The sequence below is a fragment of the Aethina tumida genome, chromosome 5 (genome assembly GCF_024364675.1).
Source record: "Aethina tumida isolate Nest 87 chromosome 5, icAetTumi1.1, whole genome shotgun sequence".
NCBI classification, from domain to species: Eukaryota; Metazoa; Arthropoda; class Insecta; order Coleoptera; family Nitidulidae; genus Aethina; species Aethina tumida.
Window position 1 is genome coordinate 1,995,714 of NC_065439.1, and position 14,770 is coordinate 2,010,483.

Below are 14,770 nucleotides of genomic sequence, written 5' to 3' on the forward strand. Positions count from 1 at the left end.
AAATGTATAATTTATTTAAAAAAATATATTTAATTTGAAAAAAAAAAAATCAAATTATTTCATTTATAATTAAGAAAAGTATAAAAAATAATAAATAAAATAAATGATTTAAAACTGGAAAATATTAAATTAAAAATTAAAAAAATAGTAATGAAAACTTTAATTTATATTTAAATAATTAAAAACTTTAGTTTATATTTAGTAAAAAAAATTAAAATACTTAGATTAAAAATTAAAACTTATATTTAAATAAAAAAATAAGTAAAAATATGTAAAAATCAAAAAAGTTTAATATAAATTTAAAAAAATTGAAATATTTCATTTAAAATTTAGATAAAATATTAAAATATTTAATTTAGAATTATAAAAATATAAAAATATTTCACTTCAAAGTAAATTCATATTAAATATAAAATGATTAAATAGTAAATTTAAAATGAAAAAAAATGGACTTAAAATAATTAATACTATAATTGAAAAAAATTATTTGTTTTCAAAATTTAAGAAATTAAAACAAACAATTTAAGAAATAAATCAAAATCAAAAAAGTATTAAAATATTTCATTTAAATTTAAAGAAACAAGAAAATTAAAACATTCAATTTAAAATTAAATTAATTAATTTTAAAAAGGAAGAAAATATTAGATATTTATTAATGTAAATATAAAAAAGTAATATAAATTTAAAAAAATTGAAATAAATAAAATAAAAAATTAAATTATTATTCAGTTTAAAATTAAAATATATAATTTAGAATAAAAACATATTAAAATAATGTAAATATCAAAAAAATTTAGATAGATTAAAAAAATTGAAATAAATAAAATATTTTATTCAAAATTAAAAAAATAAAATATTTGAATTAAATATAAAATAATCAAATAATTGAAATGAAAAAAAGGAACTAAAATAATTAATTTTGAAATTAAAAAAAAAATACTTACTTTAAAATTTAAAAAAAATATAAAAAAAATAATTTAAAGAAACTAAAAAATAGTATAGTATTTAATGTAAGTATTAAAAAAAATAAGTATTTAATTTTAAAATTAAAAAAAAATAATTTAAACTAAAAACTAAAAAAAATTCAAATTAAAATTAAAAAAAAAACTAAAAGAAAAATTAAAATATTCAAATTAAAATATTTAATTTAAAATAATAAGTATTTAATTAATTTTGAAATTAAAAAAAAAAACATTAAAAAATTGCAAAAATATTAAAATATTTAATTTAAATTTAAGTAAAATATAAAAATGAAAAAAAAGGAACTAAAGTAATTAATTTTGAAATTAAAAAAATTTAGTTTTTAAAATTTTTAATTAAAATGACAAAAACATAAAAAAATAATTTAAAGAAACAAAAAAAATTATTTACATATACATATTTAAGTATAAGTATTAAAAAATAATAATATAAATTTAAACTAAAAGCTAAAAAAATTAAATTATTCAAATTAAAATTAAAATATTTAATTTAAAATAAAAAAATATTAAATTAATGAAAATATTAAAAAAATTTTAATATAAATTTAAAAAAATAGAAAATAAATATTTAATTTAAAATAAAAAATTAAGTATTCAATTTTGAAATTAAAAAAAAAAAAAACATTAAAAATTACAGGAATATTCTAATATTTAATTTAAATTTAAATAAAATATTTAAATTAAATATAAAATAATTAAAATGAAAAAAAAAAGGAAAATTTATGGTTCAAATTGCAAAAATATTTAATTCAAAATTTAAGAAAAAAAATATTTGTTTTTAAAAAAATAAATGAAAAGAAACAAACAAAAATTGAATTAATTTATATTTATATTTATATTTGGAAGTATAAAAAAACATTTAAATTAAAATTACAGAAATATTCACATATTTAATTAAAAATAATAATAATTTAAACTAATAACTAAAAAAACAAAATATGTAATTTAAAATAAAAATTAAATATTTAATTTTGATATTAAAAAAAAAACATAAGTTGAAATTACATGTTTTCAAAATTCAAAGTTATTATTTATTATTATAAAATATTAAAATATTTAATTTAAAATTGAAGAAAAAAAAAATAATGAAAAGTATTAAAATATTTAATTCAATATAAAAAATTAAAGATTTAATTGAAATTTTAGATTTAATATATTTTCTTTTATTATTTTTTTGATTTATTTATTTACTTGATTTTTGTTTAAGTATAAATATTTGGATTAATTTATACTTACTATACAAAATTTCATTATTTATTTACATTTTTAATTGTTATAAATTTTAGAAATTAATTTCTAATTTCAAAATGTTTAATCTTTATTTTTAGTTTAATATTTTTTCCTTTAATATTGTTTCACTTAGTTTATATTTTATTTGATTTTATAATTCAATAATTCAGAATATTAATCTAATTATTGATTTTAATTTTTTTTTGTTTATTTAATGTTTATTTAATACTTTTATTTCCAAAATTTTTTAAACATTTTTCAATTTTTATTGTATTATTTATTTAAATTTTTACTTATTTTTTATACACAAAAATTCAAAAATATTTTCGAAATTTTAATATGAATTTTGTCAGTATATTTTTTACTATATACATTTGAACCGTAGTTTAATTCACTGAACAATTTATAGTAAAAAGAGTTTCATGTTGTTAAAATCATCCCGCACGATTCCGGTGACGAAACTACAAAACTTCAGTACACTTGTACATAACAAATTAACAATAAACGACCATTCCAGCTGTCACCCATCGAAAGGTACGCCATGAAGTTCATCGAGGAGACCGAGTCCGCGTGGTCGGCCGAACAACTGGCTGCGGCCGCCCGCGAAATCGAAGACCAGAAACGCGAATGGGAACAGAACCGTCTCGCCGCCATGAGGGAGGAGGAGGAGCGTCGGGCCCGCGAACTGGACGAGGACGCCGACATGTTGACGTACACGCGCGAGGACGCCACCAATCAGGTTAGCACTAAAACTAAAAAGCTTAAAACTAAAAGGGTCGCGCCGAAGTTCAAGCGGCGGCGCATGAACATCAGGACGAGGACGTTCAGCGAGTCGGGGCAGCGGACGTCGCGGCGGCAGCTCGTCAAGGCGGCGGCGGCGGCGGCGGCCGACGATTCGGACGCGGGCGGGGGCGGGACGAGGCTGAACGGCGACACCGACTCGGGCAACAGTCGGGACTCGGTGCAGTCCGAGTCCGATCTCACGTTGGCGGCGCTGAAGGCGCCGTCCAACCACGTGGACCAGAACTCGCCCCGCACCCGCTCCAGGGGCACGGTGGCCATCAACTTGTGGACGTTGGACGTCAGCCCCATCTTGCCCGGCGTCAAACCCGTCAAGAATCAAATCAACAACGTGGCCAAGCGTGCCAAAGACACCTCCGACGACGACGACGACGTCGACACGGACGGGGACCACCCCAAACGCTACAAAATCAAAGCGAACGTGGGGGGCGAGGGCACCAGTGGGGCCGTCGACTTGACGTCCAAGATATGCAAGGTCGTGCTGAACGACATAATCGCCGACGGGCAGTACAAAATGCCCGCGGAAGACCTCCCCCAGGTGGTTAACAACCACGAGGAGCCCCGCAACGACGAGAAACTCAAGGAGAACATCGAGAACAGCAACATTCCCAACTCGGACTCGGACTTAAAAGCGTCGCAAAAAAAATCGTTCAAGCCGCCCGACTGCCGCAAAAGCTACAAAGCGATACTGAACAACCGCACCCTCGACTCGTGGGTGAGCAGGTCGCCGCCCGTCGAGGACTCGGACCTAACGTCCGAGATCGATCCGAAAAAGATCAAGTCCAACTGATACTGTTTTAAGTATGGTTTGGTTTAAAATAAACGTTATATTAACGATTGAATTTGTGAACATGTGATCTTCTTACTTAGATAATAGAGAGTAAATTTGTAAATATATACATATGATGATTAGAGTTATAGTTTTTTTACGTGAAGGACACTTTTTAAATGCGTGCCTGCGCATGCTCCCCTGTAAATTATTCGTATAATTGTGTACATGTTTGTTATATAAAGCACACGCGGCGACTTTCTTGTGTGGTCATTAATTTATATTTTTATTAATTTATTGGTTGAACAATTGAGCAGTTTAGTCGGCCCCCCTTTCCACCACAAACTGTATATATATATATATTTAATATAACTTGGTACCGGTGCATAAATTGTATAAACGTTTCTCTCAGGGAAATCAACACACAAAAAGCAGAGGAAAGTGGTGGAACGGGGGGCTGGAGAGTACTAAAATTTATTTCTGGCAAAGTGCCCCAGTCACGCCACGGAACACCCCCCCTCAACGATCCGCCTTTTTATTAATTAATTAATTTATTTTGTTTATTGGCGTGTTCCGGCCCCCGACTGGCGCAACTTGCGTGTCGAGTTTTTTTTGCAATTATGAACTGTGTAGCTTAAAAAACTTCAGCTTTGGGGGCGAAAAACTGCGGCTCAGCGACGTTTGATTTGATTGATTAATTTCGTGCTATATTGGGCTATTAAATGTTCGTTTCCATAAAGACATATCATGACTAGTTTTATTTGTTTGACCCCGTCGTTGCGCCGCCGCCTTTCGCCCCAACAAAAAAAAAAAACAAGTAAAACCCAATCACGGATGGCCATGTACATAGTTAAGAAACTGACTAAAAAAAAAAAATAAACAAAATACTGATGATAAACGATGAAAAATAAATAAAGAAGTTCTCTTGCATATGTTGTCTTTTTGATTTGCCGAATTAAGTTGATCAATGCGGGGTGGACGCGGGTTTTGGTGCCTTCTTGCTCCGACGTCCTAGCGCAGCGGCGGGCACCAAAACACTGCCCCGCCGGGACATGAGCAAGGGGGCTTCTTTCGAACCACTCGGTACAATATGTCTCGAATAACGACCAAGACCCGCAGACCCACCCCACACTTATCACCACCACCACCACCCCTTTTAATCCCGTTCCCGTCGTTTTGAGGTCGACGTTCGAAGTCGATGCGATGATGGTACGTACAGTTTTCTGATTAAAATGAAGTACTGCACCCAACTGACACCCGCTAATCCAATGCCTGCTCCATTATTCCAGACATATCGTCATGTAACATATATTTGTGAATTTCACTTTCCTTTTTTTATCGTGTTTTGGAATTTATTGCAGATTTGGTTATCTGATAACACGGGAGAGAAGATGCCGGTAAGTTCACACCGTTAAAATTTATTATTCGTCTAATACGTTGTTGGAAAATTGGATGTTTTAGTCTTGTTGAATAATTTTGTTCATTGATTAATTAATTTTTCACGTTGGGCTTTTTAATAAAAAGTTACGACGATTTTCCAACAAAATATAAATAAGGTAAATTGAATAAAATGATGAATTCCTTAAATAATGTGAATAAAACAATTTTTATCTTTAAATAGATTTTAATGAGAATAATTCTCTTTAAAAATGAGAATATTAAAGGATAATTTCTCATATTAAACCAGTATAAGTATTCTTATTATTTTTCTGATCATTATTTGTATTTTTTTAATAGAAGTGTAAATATAATTTAAGAAATAGAAATATTGAGAATAAAACTCTCTAAAAAAGAAAAAATTAAAGGGTATTTTCTCATGTTAAAACATTTTTCTTTTAAAATGTTCATTACTTATAATTTTAATACGATTAGTTCAAAATTATTTTGGAACTGATGTTCGTAAGAAAAATTAAATTTTAGTGAGAATAACTCTCTTTAGAAATGAGAATATTAAAGAATAATTTCCCACGTTAAACCAGATTTTTTTATTCATTATTTGTAATTATTTTAATAGGGAAAATTTGAATTTAATTTAGTACTAATAAACATAAAAAAATTAAATAATGAGAATAACTTTCTTTAAAAGAGAATAAAAAGATAATTTCTCATATAAAAACATGATTCTTTTTCAACGTTCATTTGTAACAGTTTTAATAAGAATAAGTCGAGTTTAATGTGGTACAGATGTTTGTAAGAAAAAAATAAATTTTAATGAGAATAATTCTCTTTAAAAATGAGAATATTAAAGAATAATTTCCCACGTCTAACCAGATTTTTTTATTCATTATTTGTAATTATTTTAATAGAGAAAATTTGAATTTAATTTAGTACCAATAAACATAAGAAAATTAAATATTGAGAATAACTCTCTTTAAAAGAGAGAAAAAAAAGATAATTTCTCATATGAAAACATATTTTTCTTTTTCAACGTTCATTTAGAACAGTTTTTAATAAGAATAAGTCGAGTTTAATTTGGTACAGATATTTGTAAGAAAAAAATTAATTTTAATGAGAATAATTCTCTTTAAAAATGAGAATATTGCAGAATAATTTCCCATGTTAAACAAGATTTTTCTATTCATTGTTTGTAATTATTTTAATAGGGAAAATTTGAATTTAATTTAGTACTAATAAACATAAGAAAATTAAATAATGAGAATAACTTTCTTTAAAAGAGAATAAAAAGATAATTTCTCATATGAAAACATATTTTTCTTTTTCAGCGTTCATCTGCAACAGTTTTTAATAAGAATAAGTCGAGTTTCATTTAGTACAGATTTTTGTAAGAAAAAAATAAATTTTAATGAGAATAGCTTTCTTTAAAAATGAGAATATTAAAGAATAATTTCCCACGTCTAACCAGATTTTTTTATTCATTATTTGTAATTATTTTAATAGGGAAAATTTGAATTTAATTTAGTACCAATAAACATAAGAAAATTAAATATTGAGAATAACTCTCTTTAAAAAAGGGAGAAAAAAAATAATTTCTCATATGAAAACATATTTTTCTTTTTCAACGTTCATTTGGAACAGTTTTTAATAAGAGTAAGTCGAGTTTAATTTGGTACAGATATTTGTAAGAAAAAAATAAATTTTAATGAGAATAATTCTTTTTAAAAATGAGAATATTAAAGAATAATTTCCCATGTTAAACAAGATTTTTCTATTTTAATAAGAAACAATTTTAATGGAAATAAATATCTTTTAAAAAAGAGGAACTTAAAAACCATCAAAACAGTTTTTTAGAAAAAATAATTTTATATTAATTAGTGGGAATATTAAATGATAATTTCTCATACTAATATGTTTAAAAATTTTGGAATTATATATTACAAAATTACAACAATTTTCCTTGGTTCGTATTTAATTAATTTTACAGATAATTTATTATTAATAATAATAATAATAATAATAATGTATAAATGATTAGAAGAAAATTAAACAATAAACGTGCGTTTTAGATGTGGTGCCCCCCGACCCCGCCTCAACAGGACTCGGACATCTTCATCGACCAAACGATGGCCTTCCTCTACGGCATGGACGTGATGGACGAGCTGCAGCTGCCGCCCATCTACGTCAAGAAGGACACCACGAACAAGCGCACGCACTCGGAGGCGGGCCTCTCCGACGGCCGTCGTCCGCTCAAGATACCGCGCAAGGAGGACGCCACCAACGCCCCCAAGTCCCTCTTCCACTCGGCCGCCGTCATGAAGCTGCGCCGCGACCTCAAGATGCAGAAGTTCCGCGTGGTCCGACCGCCGTCGGTGCCCGGCAAGCCGAACCTGCGCCCGATGGAGCAGAGCGCCTGCCACGAGTGGACCATCCACGAGGACATGGCGCTGCTCAAGGTGATACAGTCGTTCCAGGGGCTGCCGCTGAACTTGTTCGTGGCGTCGCCCGGCCACACCGCCAACTGGGACTTCGTCGCCGACTACGTGAACACCGTGTCCATCACGTACCGGTCGGCCAAGCAGTGCCGCATCAGGTACGAGACGGTGCTGATGCAACGCGAGGAGGGCAAGCAGCAGATATTCGACAACGTGCTGCGCAAGAAGAAGAAGGCGGGACCGGGCGGCAGCGGGTTGCAGAAGTTCGCGCCCAAGTCGAACAGGCCGATGCGCACGTCGCAGCTGTACACGCAGGACAACAATTCGACGTTCTCGCAGGTGCTGGTCGAAAGGTTCGACGTGCTGAAGATCATCACCAATAAGAGGACGGTGCCGGCCAAGGTGCAGACGTCGATCGCCCTCAAGAACAACAAGCACACGAGCGTGCTGAACGAGTGCGGCATCGACATAGATCATCCCATTTTGCCGGTCGAGGTCGCCGCACGCAGAGCCGAAAGGTACTTATATACCCTCTTAATTAGTTGATTTAATGGTAAACTAATTTAAACTTTTCACGTTAAAATTCAAATTTTAAATGGTCTAGTGTTGAATACAGAAAATACAAATAAATAATAAATATTAAAAGAAGTAAATTTAAATTTTAAATGGTAAAAAATTAATTAAATTGAGTTTTTTTTATATAATTTAAAAGTTTTTAATATTTGAGAATAATAAAAATTATTCACTAAAAATTAAATATTAAGGTACTAGTTCAGATTTTATTTACGTTATTACTTAAACAAAAATTGAAGAAATTCAGTTACACTATTAAATTATTTAATGTTAATTAATATTCCTAAATTATAAATGAATGACATCAAAAATTCATGTAAATTTAAATTTTAATGGTGAAAAATTTAATTTTAAATTAAATGTTTCATATTTTTTTTTATTTAATTTTTTTCATTATTTTTTAAATTTAAGTTTTTTGTTTTCATTTTTCTAACTAAAAAAATAATTTAATTATTTGATAATATTTTTAATTTTACAATTCAAAATTAAAATTACATATTTTAATTATTAGAAAATTAGAAATTTTATTATTTTTTTAATTTAAAACTATATATTTTTCTAATTTTTAGTTTTAAATTTAAATTTTTATTTAAATTAAATATTTATCTCAATTATATTTTTTTTATTCTAATTTTTTTAAATTTTTGTTTTTTTTTTATTTTTCTAATTAAAAATAAATTAAATTTAATTTTGTTTTAATTCAATATTTAAATTACATATTTTAATTATTACAATTTAAAATTAATGATTTTAGTTTTTTTTTTATTTAGATTAAATATTTTATTAATTTTTTAATTTTAAATTAAATATTTTTCTACTTTACTTTTTAAATTTAAATAATATTTTTTTTAATTATTTGAATTATTTTATTAAATATTTTATTATTTTTTTAATTTAAATATATTTATAATAATTTTTTTATAATTTTATATTAAATGTATTATTTTTTTTTAATTATTTTTAAACAAATTTAATTATTTTAAATATTTTACTATTTTTTAATTTTAAATTACATTTTTATTCTTTTTTATTTAAATTTAATATTTCTACTTAATTATATTTTAAATTTAAATTGACTATTTTAATTTAGTATTATTTAAATTATTTTTTTTAATTTAAACATATAATTGTTTATATATTTATATAATTTTTTTTCTTAATTTTACATTGAATATATTATTTTTTTAATTTAAATATATAATAGTTTATATATTTTATTAAATTATATTAAATATAAAATTTTTTTAAATTAAATATATTTTTTATTCAAAGCAATAAATACTTTATTTTTTTTTAATTTCGAGTTATAAATTTAATTTTTTTTTTTTAATTTAAATTAAATTTTTATTTTTTTCCAATTAAATTAAATATTTATATTTTAACATATAAATATTTTATTTCTTTTTAATTAAAATTAAATATTTTATTTAAATTAAATATATTATTATTTTTTTAATTTAAATAATTAATTGTTTATATAATTATGTTAACTTTTTTTAATTTTATATTGAATATATTATTATTTTAATTATATTAAATTTTAGAATTTTTTAATTTAAATTATATATTTTACTATTTTTTAATTTTAATTAATTTTTTTTTATTTAAATCAAATATTTTAACATAATATTATTAACATATTTATTAAATTTTAATTAATTCCTATTTTTTTAATTAAAATTAAATATTTTATTTTTTATTTAAACTAAATATTTTATTATTTTTTTTAAATTTAAATATATAATTGTTTATATATTTATATTAACTTTTTTTTAATTTTATATTAAATATTATTATTTTTTTTTTAATTATATTAAATATTACATTTTTTTAATTTATATTAAATATTTTACTATTTTTTATTATTTAAATTATATTTTTATATAATTTATTATTTTTTTAATTAAAATTAAATATTTTGTTTTTTATTTAAACCAAATATTTTTTTACTAACTTTTTTCTAATATTATATTAGATATTTTTTAATTAATTTATTTTAATGAATATATTACTTTTTTTAATTATATTAAATATTAGATTTCTTTAAAATTAATTTAAATATTTTAGTTTTTTTTTTTAATTTTAAATTAAATATTTATGTTTTTTTTATTTAAATTAAACATTTTCAAATTAATTTTCTTTAATTTATTCATTTCATTATATTTTTTAGTTTAAATTAAATATTTTAATATTTTTTTAAATTAAGTTCACTATTTTATTTTTTTTTTATTTAAATTAATAAATATTTTATTTTTTGATTTAAACTAAATATTTTATTTTATTTTTATTTAAATATATAATAGTTTATATATTTTTATTATTTTTTTAATTATAAATTAAATATTTTATTTTTTTAACATAAAATTATAAATTTTATTTATTTTTTTTTTTAAATTTATTTATTCTGTTGTAGTTTTGAGTTTTTTTTTAACTTTTAATTAAATATCTAATTTAAACTTTAACTTAAATTAAATAAATAAAATATCTTATTTTTGTATAATTTAACATTTTTTAATTAAGAATAATGAAAATATTTTGTATTTAATAAATAGTCAAATGGTATTTTAGGATATTTAAATGAAAAAATAGGCTTTTTTTCATAGTAATGATATATTATTATTAAAATACCATTTATTTTCCAGGATCGCCAAGGAAAAGAAAGTGCTCACGTCCGAGCAACGTTTGCAGTACATGAAGAGCGTGGGCGCGGCCGGCGCCTCCGTCCAGACTCCCAACGCGTCCCAAACGACGGCGGCGGCCGTCGCTTCGCAGTCGTCGCAACAGCCCTCCGGTTCCGGCACGGCGGTCGCCACCCCGGCCCAGGCCGCCGTTCAGGTGCAGTCCAACCAAGCGGCGGTCGCAGTAAGCGCCGCCGCCGCCGCCGCCGCCACCACCACGGTGAACGCCGCTCCCTCCACACCTCCGAGTAAGTTTCGCTTTAATCCCGTCGTTCCTCATTTAATTGACAATGAAACACGTAACTTGGCAATACGGAGAGGGAACCGTGGAGTGTGTAACCAATCGTGTTTTACAGCAGGAATCGCCCGGGCATCGCGCATAATCGCCTCGCCCCTGCAAACCCCGACGGTTGTTTCGGTCGCCCTGACCGGCATGAGTCCGGCACAGCTTCAGGCCGCCGGCCGTTTGATCGTGTCGACCGGCGCGGGCGGACAGGCGAAGGCCGTGGTGGCCGGCGCCGGCACGGCCGCCCAGTCCGTGCAGGGTAAACAGTTCACGGCGCCGCAGCTGATGATCAAGGCGGCCACGAAGAACCAGTTGAGGTTGCACGCCGCCGCCTCGCAGGCGGGCGTCAAGACGTCGACGGTCACCATTGGCGGACAGCCGGCCGTCGTACAGTTCACGCAGGCCCAAACCAGGACTGCGCAGTTCGTCCGGCAAGCGGGTAATTAATTATTAATAATATTAATGTTTTTACGTTAAAATTAAACAATTTTCAATCAAATTTTCAAAGATTTACAATTTTAATTGCTAATTTAGTCAATATTTCAATTAAAAGTGACGAATTAATAAGTAATTCAGCTAAGATTACTTAATTTTTACCTCAAAAGTAATGAAATATTGAAAATTTTTAAAATTAAACTATTTTAGAACAAAATTTCACAAAAATTGACAGTTTTAATTATTAATTTAAACAATATTTCAGTGAAGATTACCAAATAACAAATAATTCAGCTAAGATTACTCAATTTTTATTTTAAAAATAATGTAAATTTTTAAAATTAAACAATTTTCAATCAAATTTTGTTTAATACTGACAATTTTAACTACTAATTTAGTTAATACTTCAATTAAAATTGTCGAATTAATAAGTAATTCAGCTAAGATTACTCAATTTTACCTCAAAAGTAATGAAATATTGAATATTTTTAAAATTAATCTATTTTAGAAAAATTTTTTATTAAAATTGACAGTTTTAACCATTAATTTAACCAATAAATATTTCAGTTTGGATTGTCAAATAACAAATATTTCAGCTAATATTACTCAATTTTTACCTTAAAAATAATGAAAATTTTTAAAATTAAACAATTTTTAATCAATTTTCTTTAAGATTGACAATTTTAATTACTAATTTAGTCAACATTTCAATTAAAATTGCCGAATTAATAAGTAATTCAGCTAAGATTACTCAATTTATACCTCAAAACTAATGAAATATTGAAAGTTTTTAAAATTAATATATTTTAGAAAAAATGTTCACTAAAATTGACAGTTTTAACAACCAATTTAACCAATAATTCAGTTAAGATTACTCAATTTTTATCTTAAAAATAATGAAAATTATTAAAATTAAACAATTTTTAATCAAATTTTCTTTAAGATTAACAACTTTAACAACTAATTTAGTCAATATTTCAATTCAAATTGTCGAATTATTAAGTAATTCAGCTAAGATTACTCAATTTTTATCTCAAAAGTAATGAAATATTGAAAATTTTTAAAATTAATCTATTTTAGAAAAATTTTTTATTAAAATTGACAGTTAACAACTAATTTAACCAATATTTCAGTTAAGATTGTCAAATAACAAATAATTCAGCTAAGATTAAACAATTTTTACCTTAAAATAATGAAAATTTTTAAAATTAAACAATTTTTAAACAAATTTTCTTTAAGATTAACAACTTTAACAACTAATTTAGTCAATATTTCAATTCAAATTGTCGAATTATTAAGTAATTCAGCTAAGATTACTCAATTTTTACCTCAAAAGTAATGAAATTTCGAAAATGTTTAACATTAAATTATTTTAGAATAAATTTTCATTAAGATTGACAATTTTAACTACCAATTAAGCCAAAATTTCAATTAAAATTGCCAAATATAAGAATAATTCAGCCAAAATGCCTCTCATTATATACAAAATAATAATAATTATTATTTAAACACGTTATGTATAATTAATATTTTTGTTTTCCAACAGCGGTGGGTAAGAGGACGGTTATGAGCGAGAGCGAGATGGCCCAACTACTGCAGAAACGCAGCCAGCTGCAGCAGCAAAAGTTGGCGCAGCAGGCGGCCGCGGCAGCCGGCGGCAGTGCGGCGTCGGCGGGCGGTGCGCAACAGCTCGCTGTCTCCGGAACGGTTCAGGGACTGTCGGGACAGGTGTTCGCCCAGACGATCCAACAGGCCGGATCGTCGGGCACGCCCATCGCCACCCTCGTCAAGGCGGTCTCGACCGCGGGAGGTCAGTTTTCAAGTTATTATGTTCCCAGTAATTTATTTTACGGTTTAACACTGTTTCCAGGCACTCAAACTGTTACGATCCCCGTGACGGGCGTCACCCTCGGCACGCCGGGCAAAAACATAACGCCCACCCTCAAGATGACCAACAACCAGCAGTTCAAGCACCTGCAGATGCAACAGCTGATCCAGAACAAGCGACTCAACCCGCAGAAGCTGAACATCGCCCAGGTGGGCGGCAAAAACAACGTCCAGACCCAACTGATCGTCGGCTCCAAACCGTTGCCGACCACCATGCACTACATACGCTCCCCCGTCGGCGTTTCCCAGGGCTCGGTCGTCCTGGCCAAGGGCACGCCACGCGTCATCCCGGTGAACACCGGCCAGGGCACCAAACAGCAAACGATTCAGGTACGGATCAAATAAACGTCTAGTAGTTTAGGCAATAAACTGACGTTTCATCGCGACGGTTTCAGGTGGTGACCGCTACGTCGCAGGGTCTGGGCTCGGCGCTGAGGCCGCAGGGCTCGTCGACGCTGGCCAACGCGCTGACCAGCATCAAGGTGCAGCCGAGCAACTCGCAGGCGGCCATACTGTCGCAGGTGACGGCCGCGCTGCAGAACCAGGCGGTGGGCGTGCGCCAGGGCAGCCCGGTGCGCATCCAGACCGCGGCCGGTTCGCCGATCGTGGCGGTCAACGTGCAGCAGGCCGGCGGCGTGGTGCAGCAGCAGCAGCAGCCGAACGCGCCGAACGTCGTCACGACGACGGCCGAACAAGTAAGTAGGTATTTGAAGAAGTGAACGGACGCGCACGATTGACGGCGATTGGAATGTGGTGTCGGTCGTGTTCTATCCTGCGTACAGGTTTAGTTGTAATTGTGTTGGGGGATGCGCATATGTACAAATTTTACGACGAACTGGTCCGGTGCGCCTTTAAGGTGGAGTTTGTATATATGACAGTGAACCTGGAAAACGGTTTTATATTATTTTATTTAATTTTAGCTAACCACAATCTGTCTGTATAACTCTATACATTTTATTTTTGTAATGTACGACATTGGTCAACCATTCTATTAGCTTGAATTTGTGTAAATACGTAAAATAATGCGACGTGAGTTCTTGCATAAATTTGAAATGTTTTTTAGTTTCAAAACAAATTGTGCTGTGATACTAAAAACAATATTTTATAATTACATATTTTTCTCAAAGTATTACTAGTAAATTTTCAGCATTCGGGTTCTTTTTCTGTGTTGTTGTATCTGATATAAATAAATCATTGATGTTGTTACAAAGAAATTGTAATTTTTTAAATAAATGTACATAGTTTGTATAAAACCCTTGTAATAGTTTTTAGTTTGGAAAATAAATTATAATTTTTTCATA

At 28.7% G+C, this 14,770-nt stretch overlaps 1 protein-coding gene across 3 annotated transcripts in view; it reads left to right on the forward strand.

Moving 5' to 3' along the window:
• The window catches only part of LOC109604574 (helicase domino), a 34,612-nt gene extending 19,842 nt beyond the window's left edge, over nucleotides 1-14,770 (forward strand). For 2 of the 3 annotated variants that reach the window (XM_049967593.1, XM_049967595.1), the window contains 8 exons: nucleotides 2,728-2,949; nucleotides 5,142-5,177; nucleotides 7,245-8,128; nucleotides 10,826-11,109; nucleotides 11,218-11,586; nucleotides 13,129-13,392; nucleotides 13,453-13,799; nucleotides 13,865-14,770. In XM_049967593.1, coding sequence (XP_049823550.1) covers nucleotides 2,728-2,949; nucleotides 5,142-5,177; nucleotides 7,245-8,128; nucleotides 10,826-11,109; nucleotides 11,218-11,586; nucleotides 13,129-13,392; nucleotides 13,453-13,799; nucleotides 13,865-14,188 — 2,730 coding nt within the window. In that variant the 3' untranslated portion in view covers nucleotides 14,189-14,770. The remainder of the gene's footprint in view (nucleotides 1-2,727; nucleotides 2,950-5,141; nucleotides 5,178-7,244; nucleotides 8,129-10,825; nucleotides 11,110-11,217; nucleotides 11,587-13,128; nucleotides 13,393-13,452; nucleotides 13,800-13,864) is intronic. The other variant, XM_049967594.1, reaches the window with a different exon arrangement.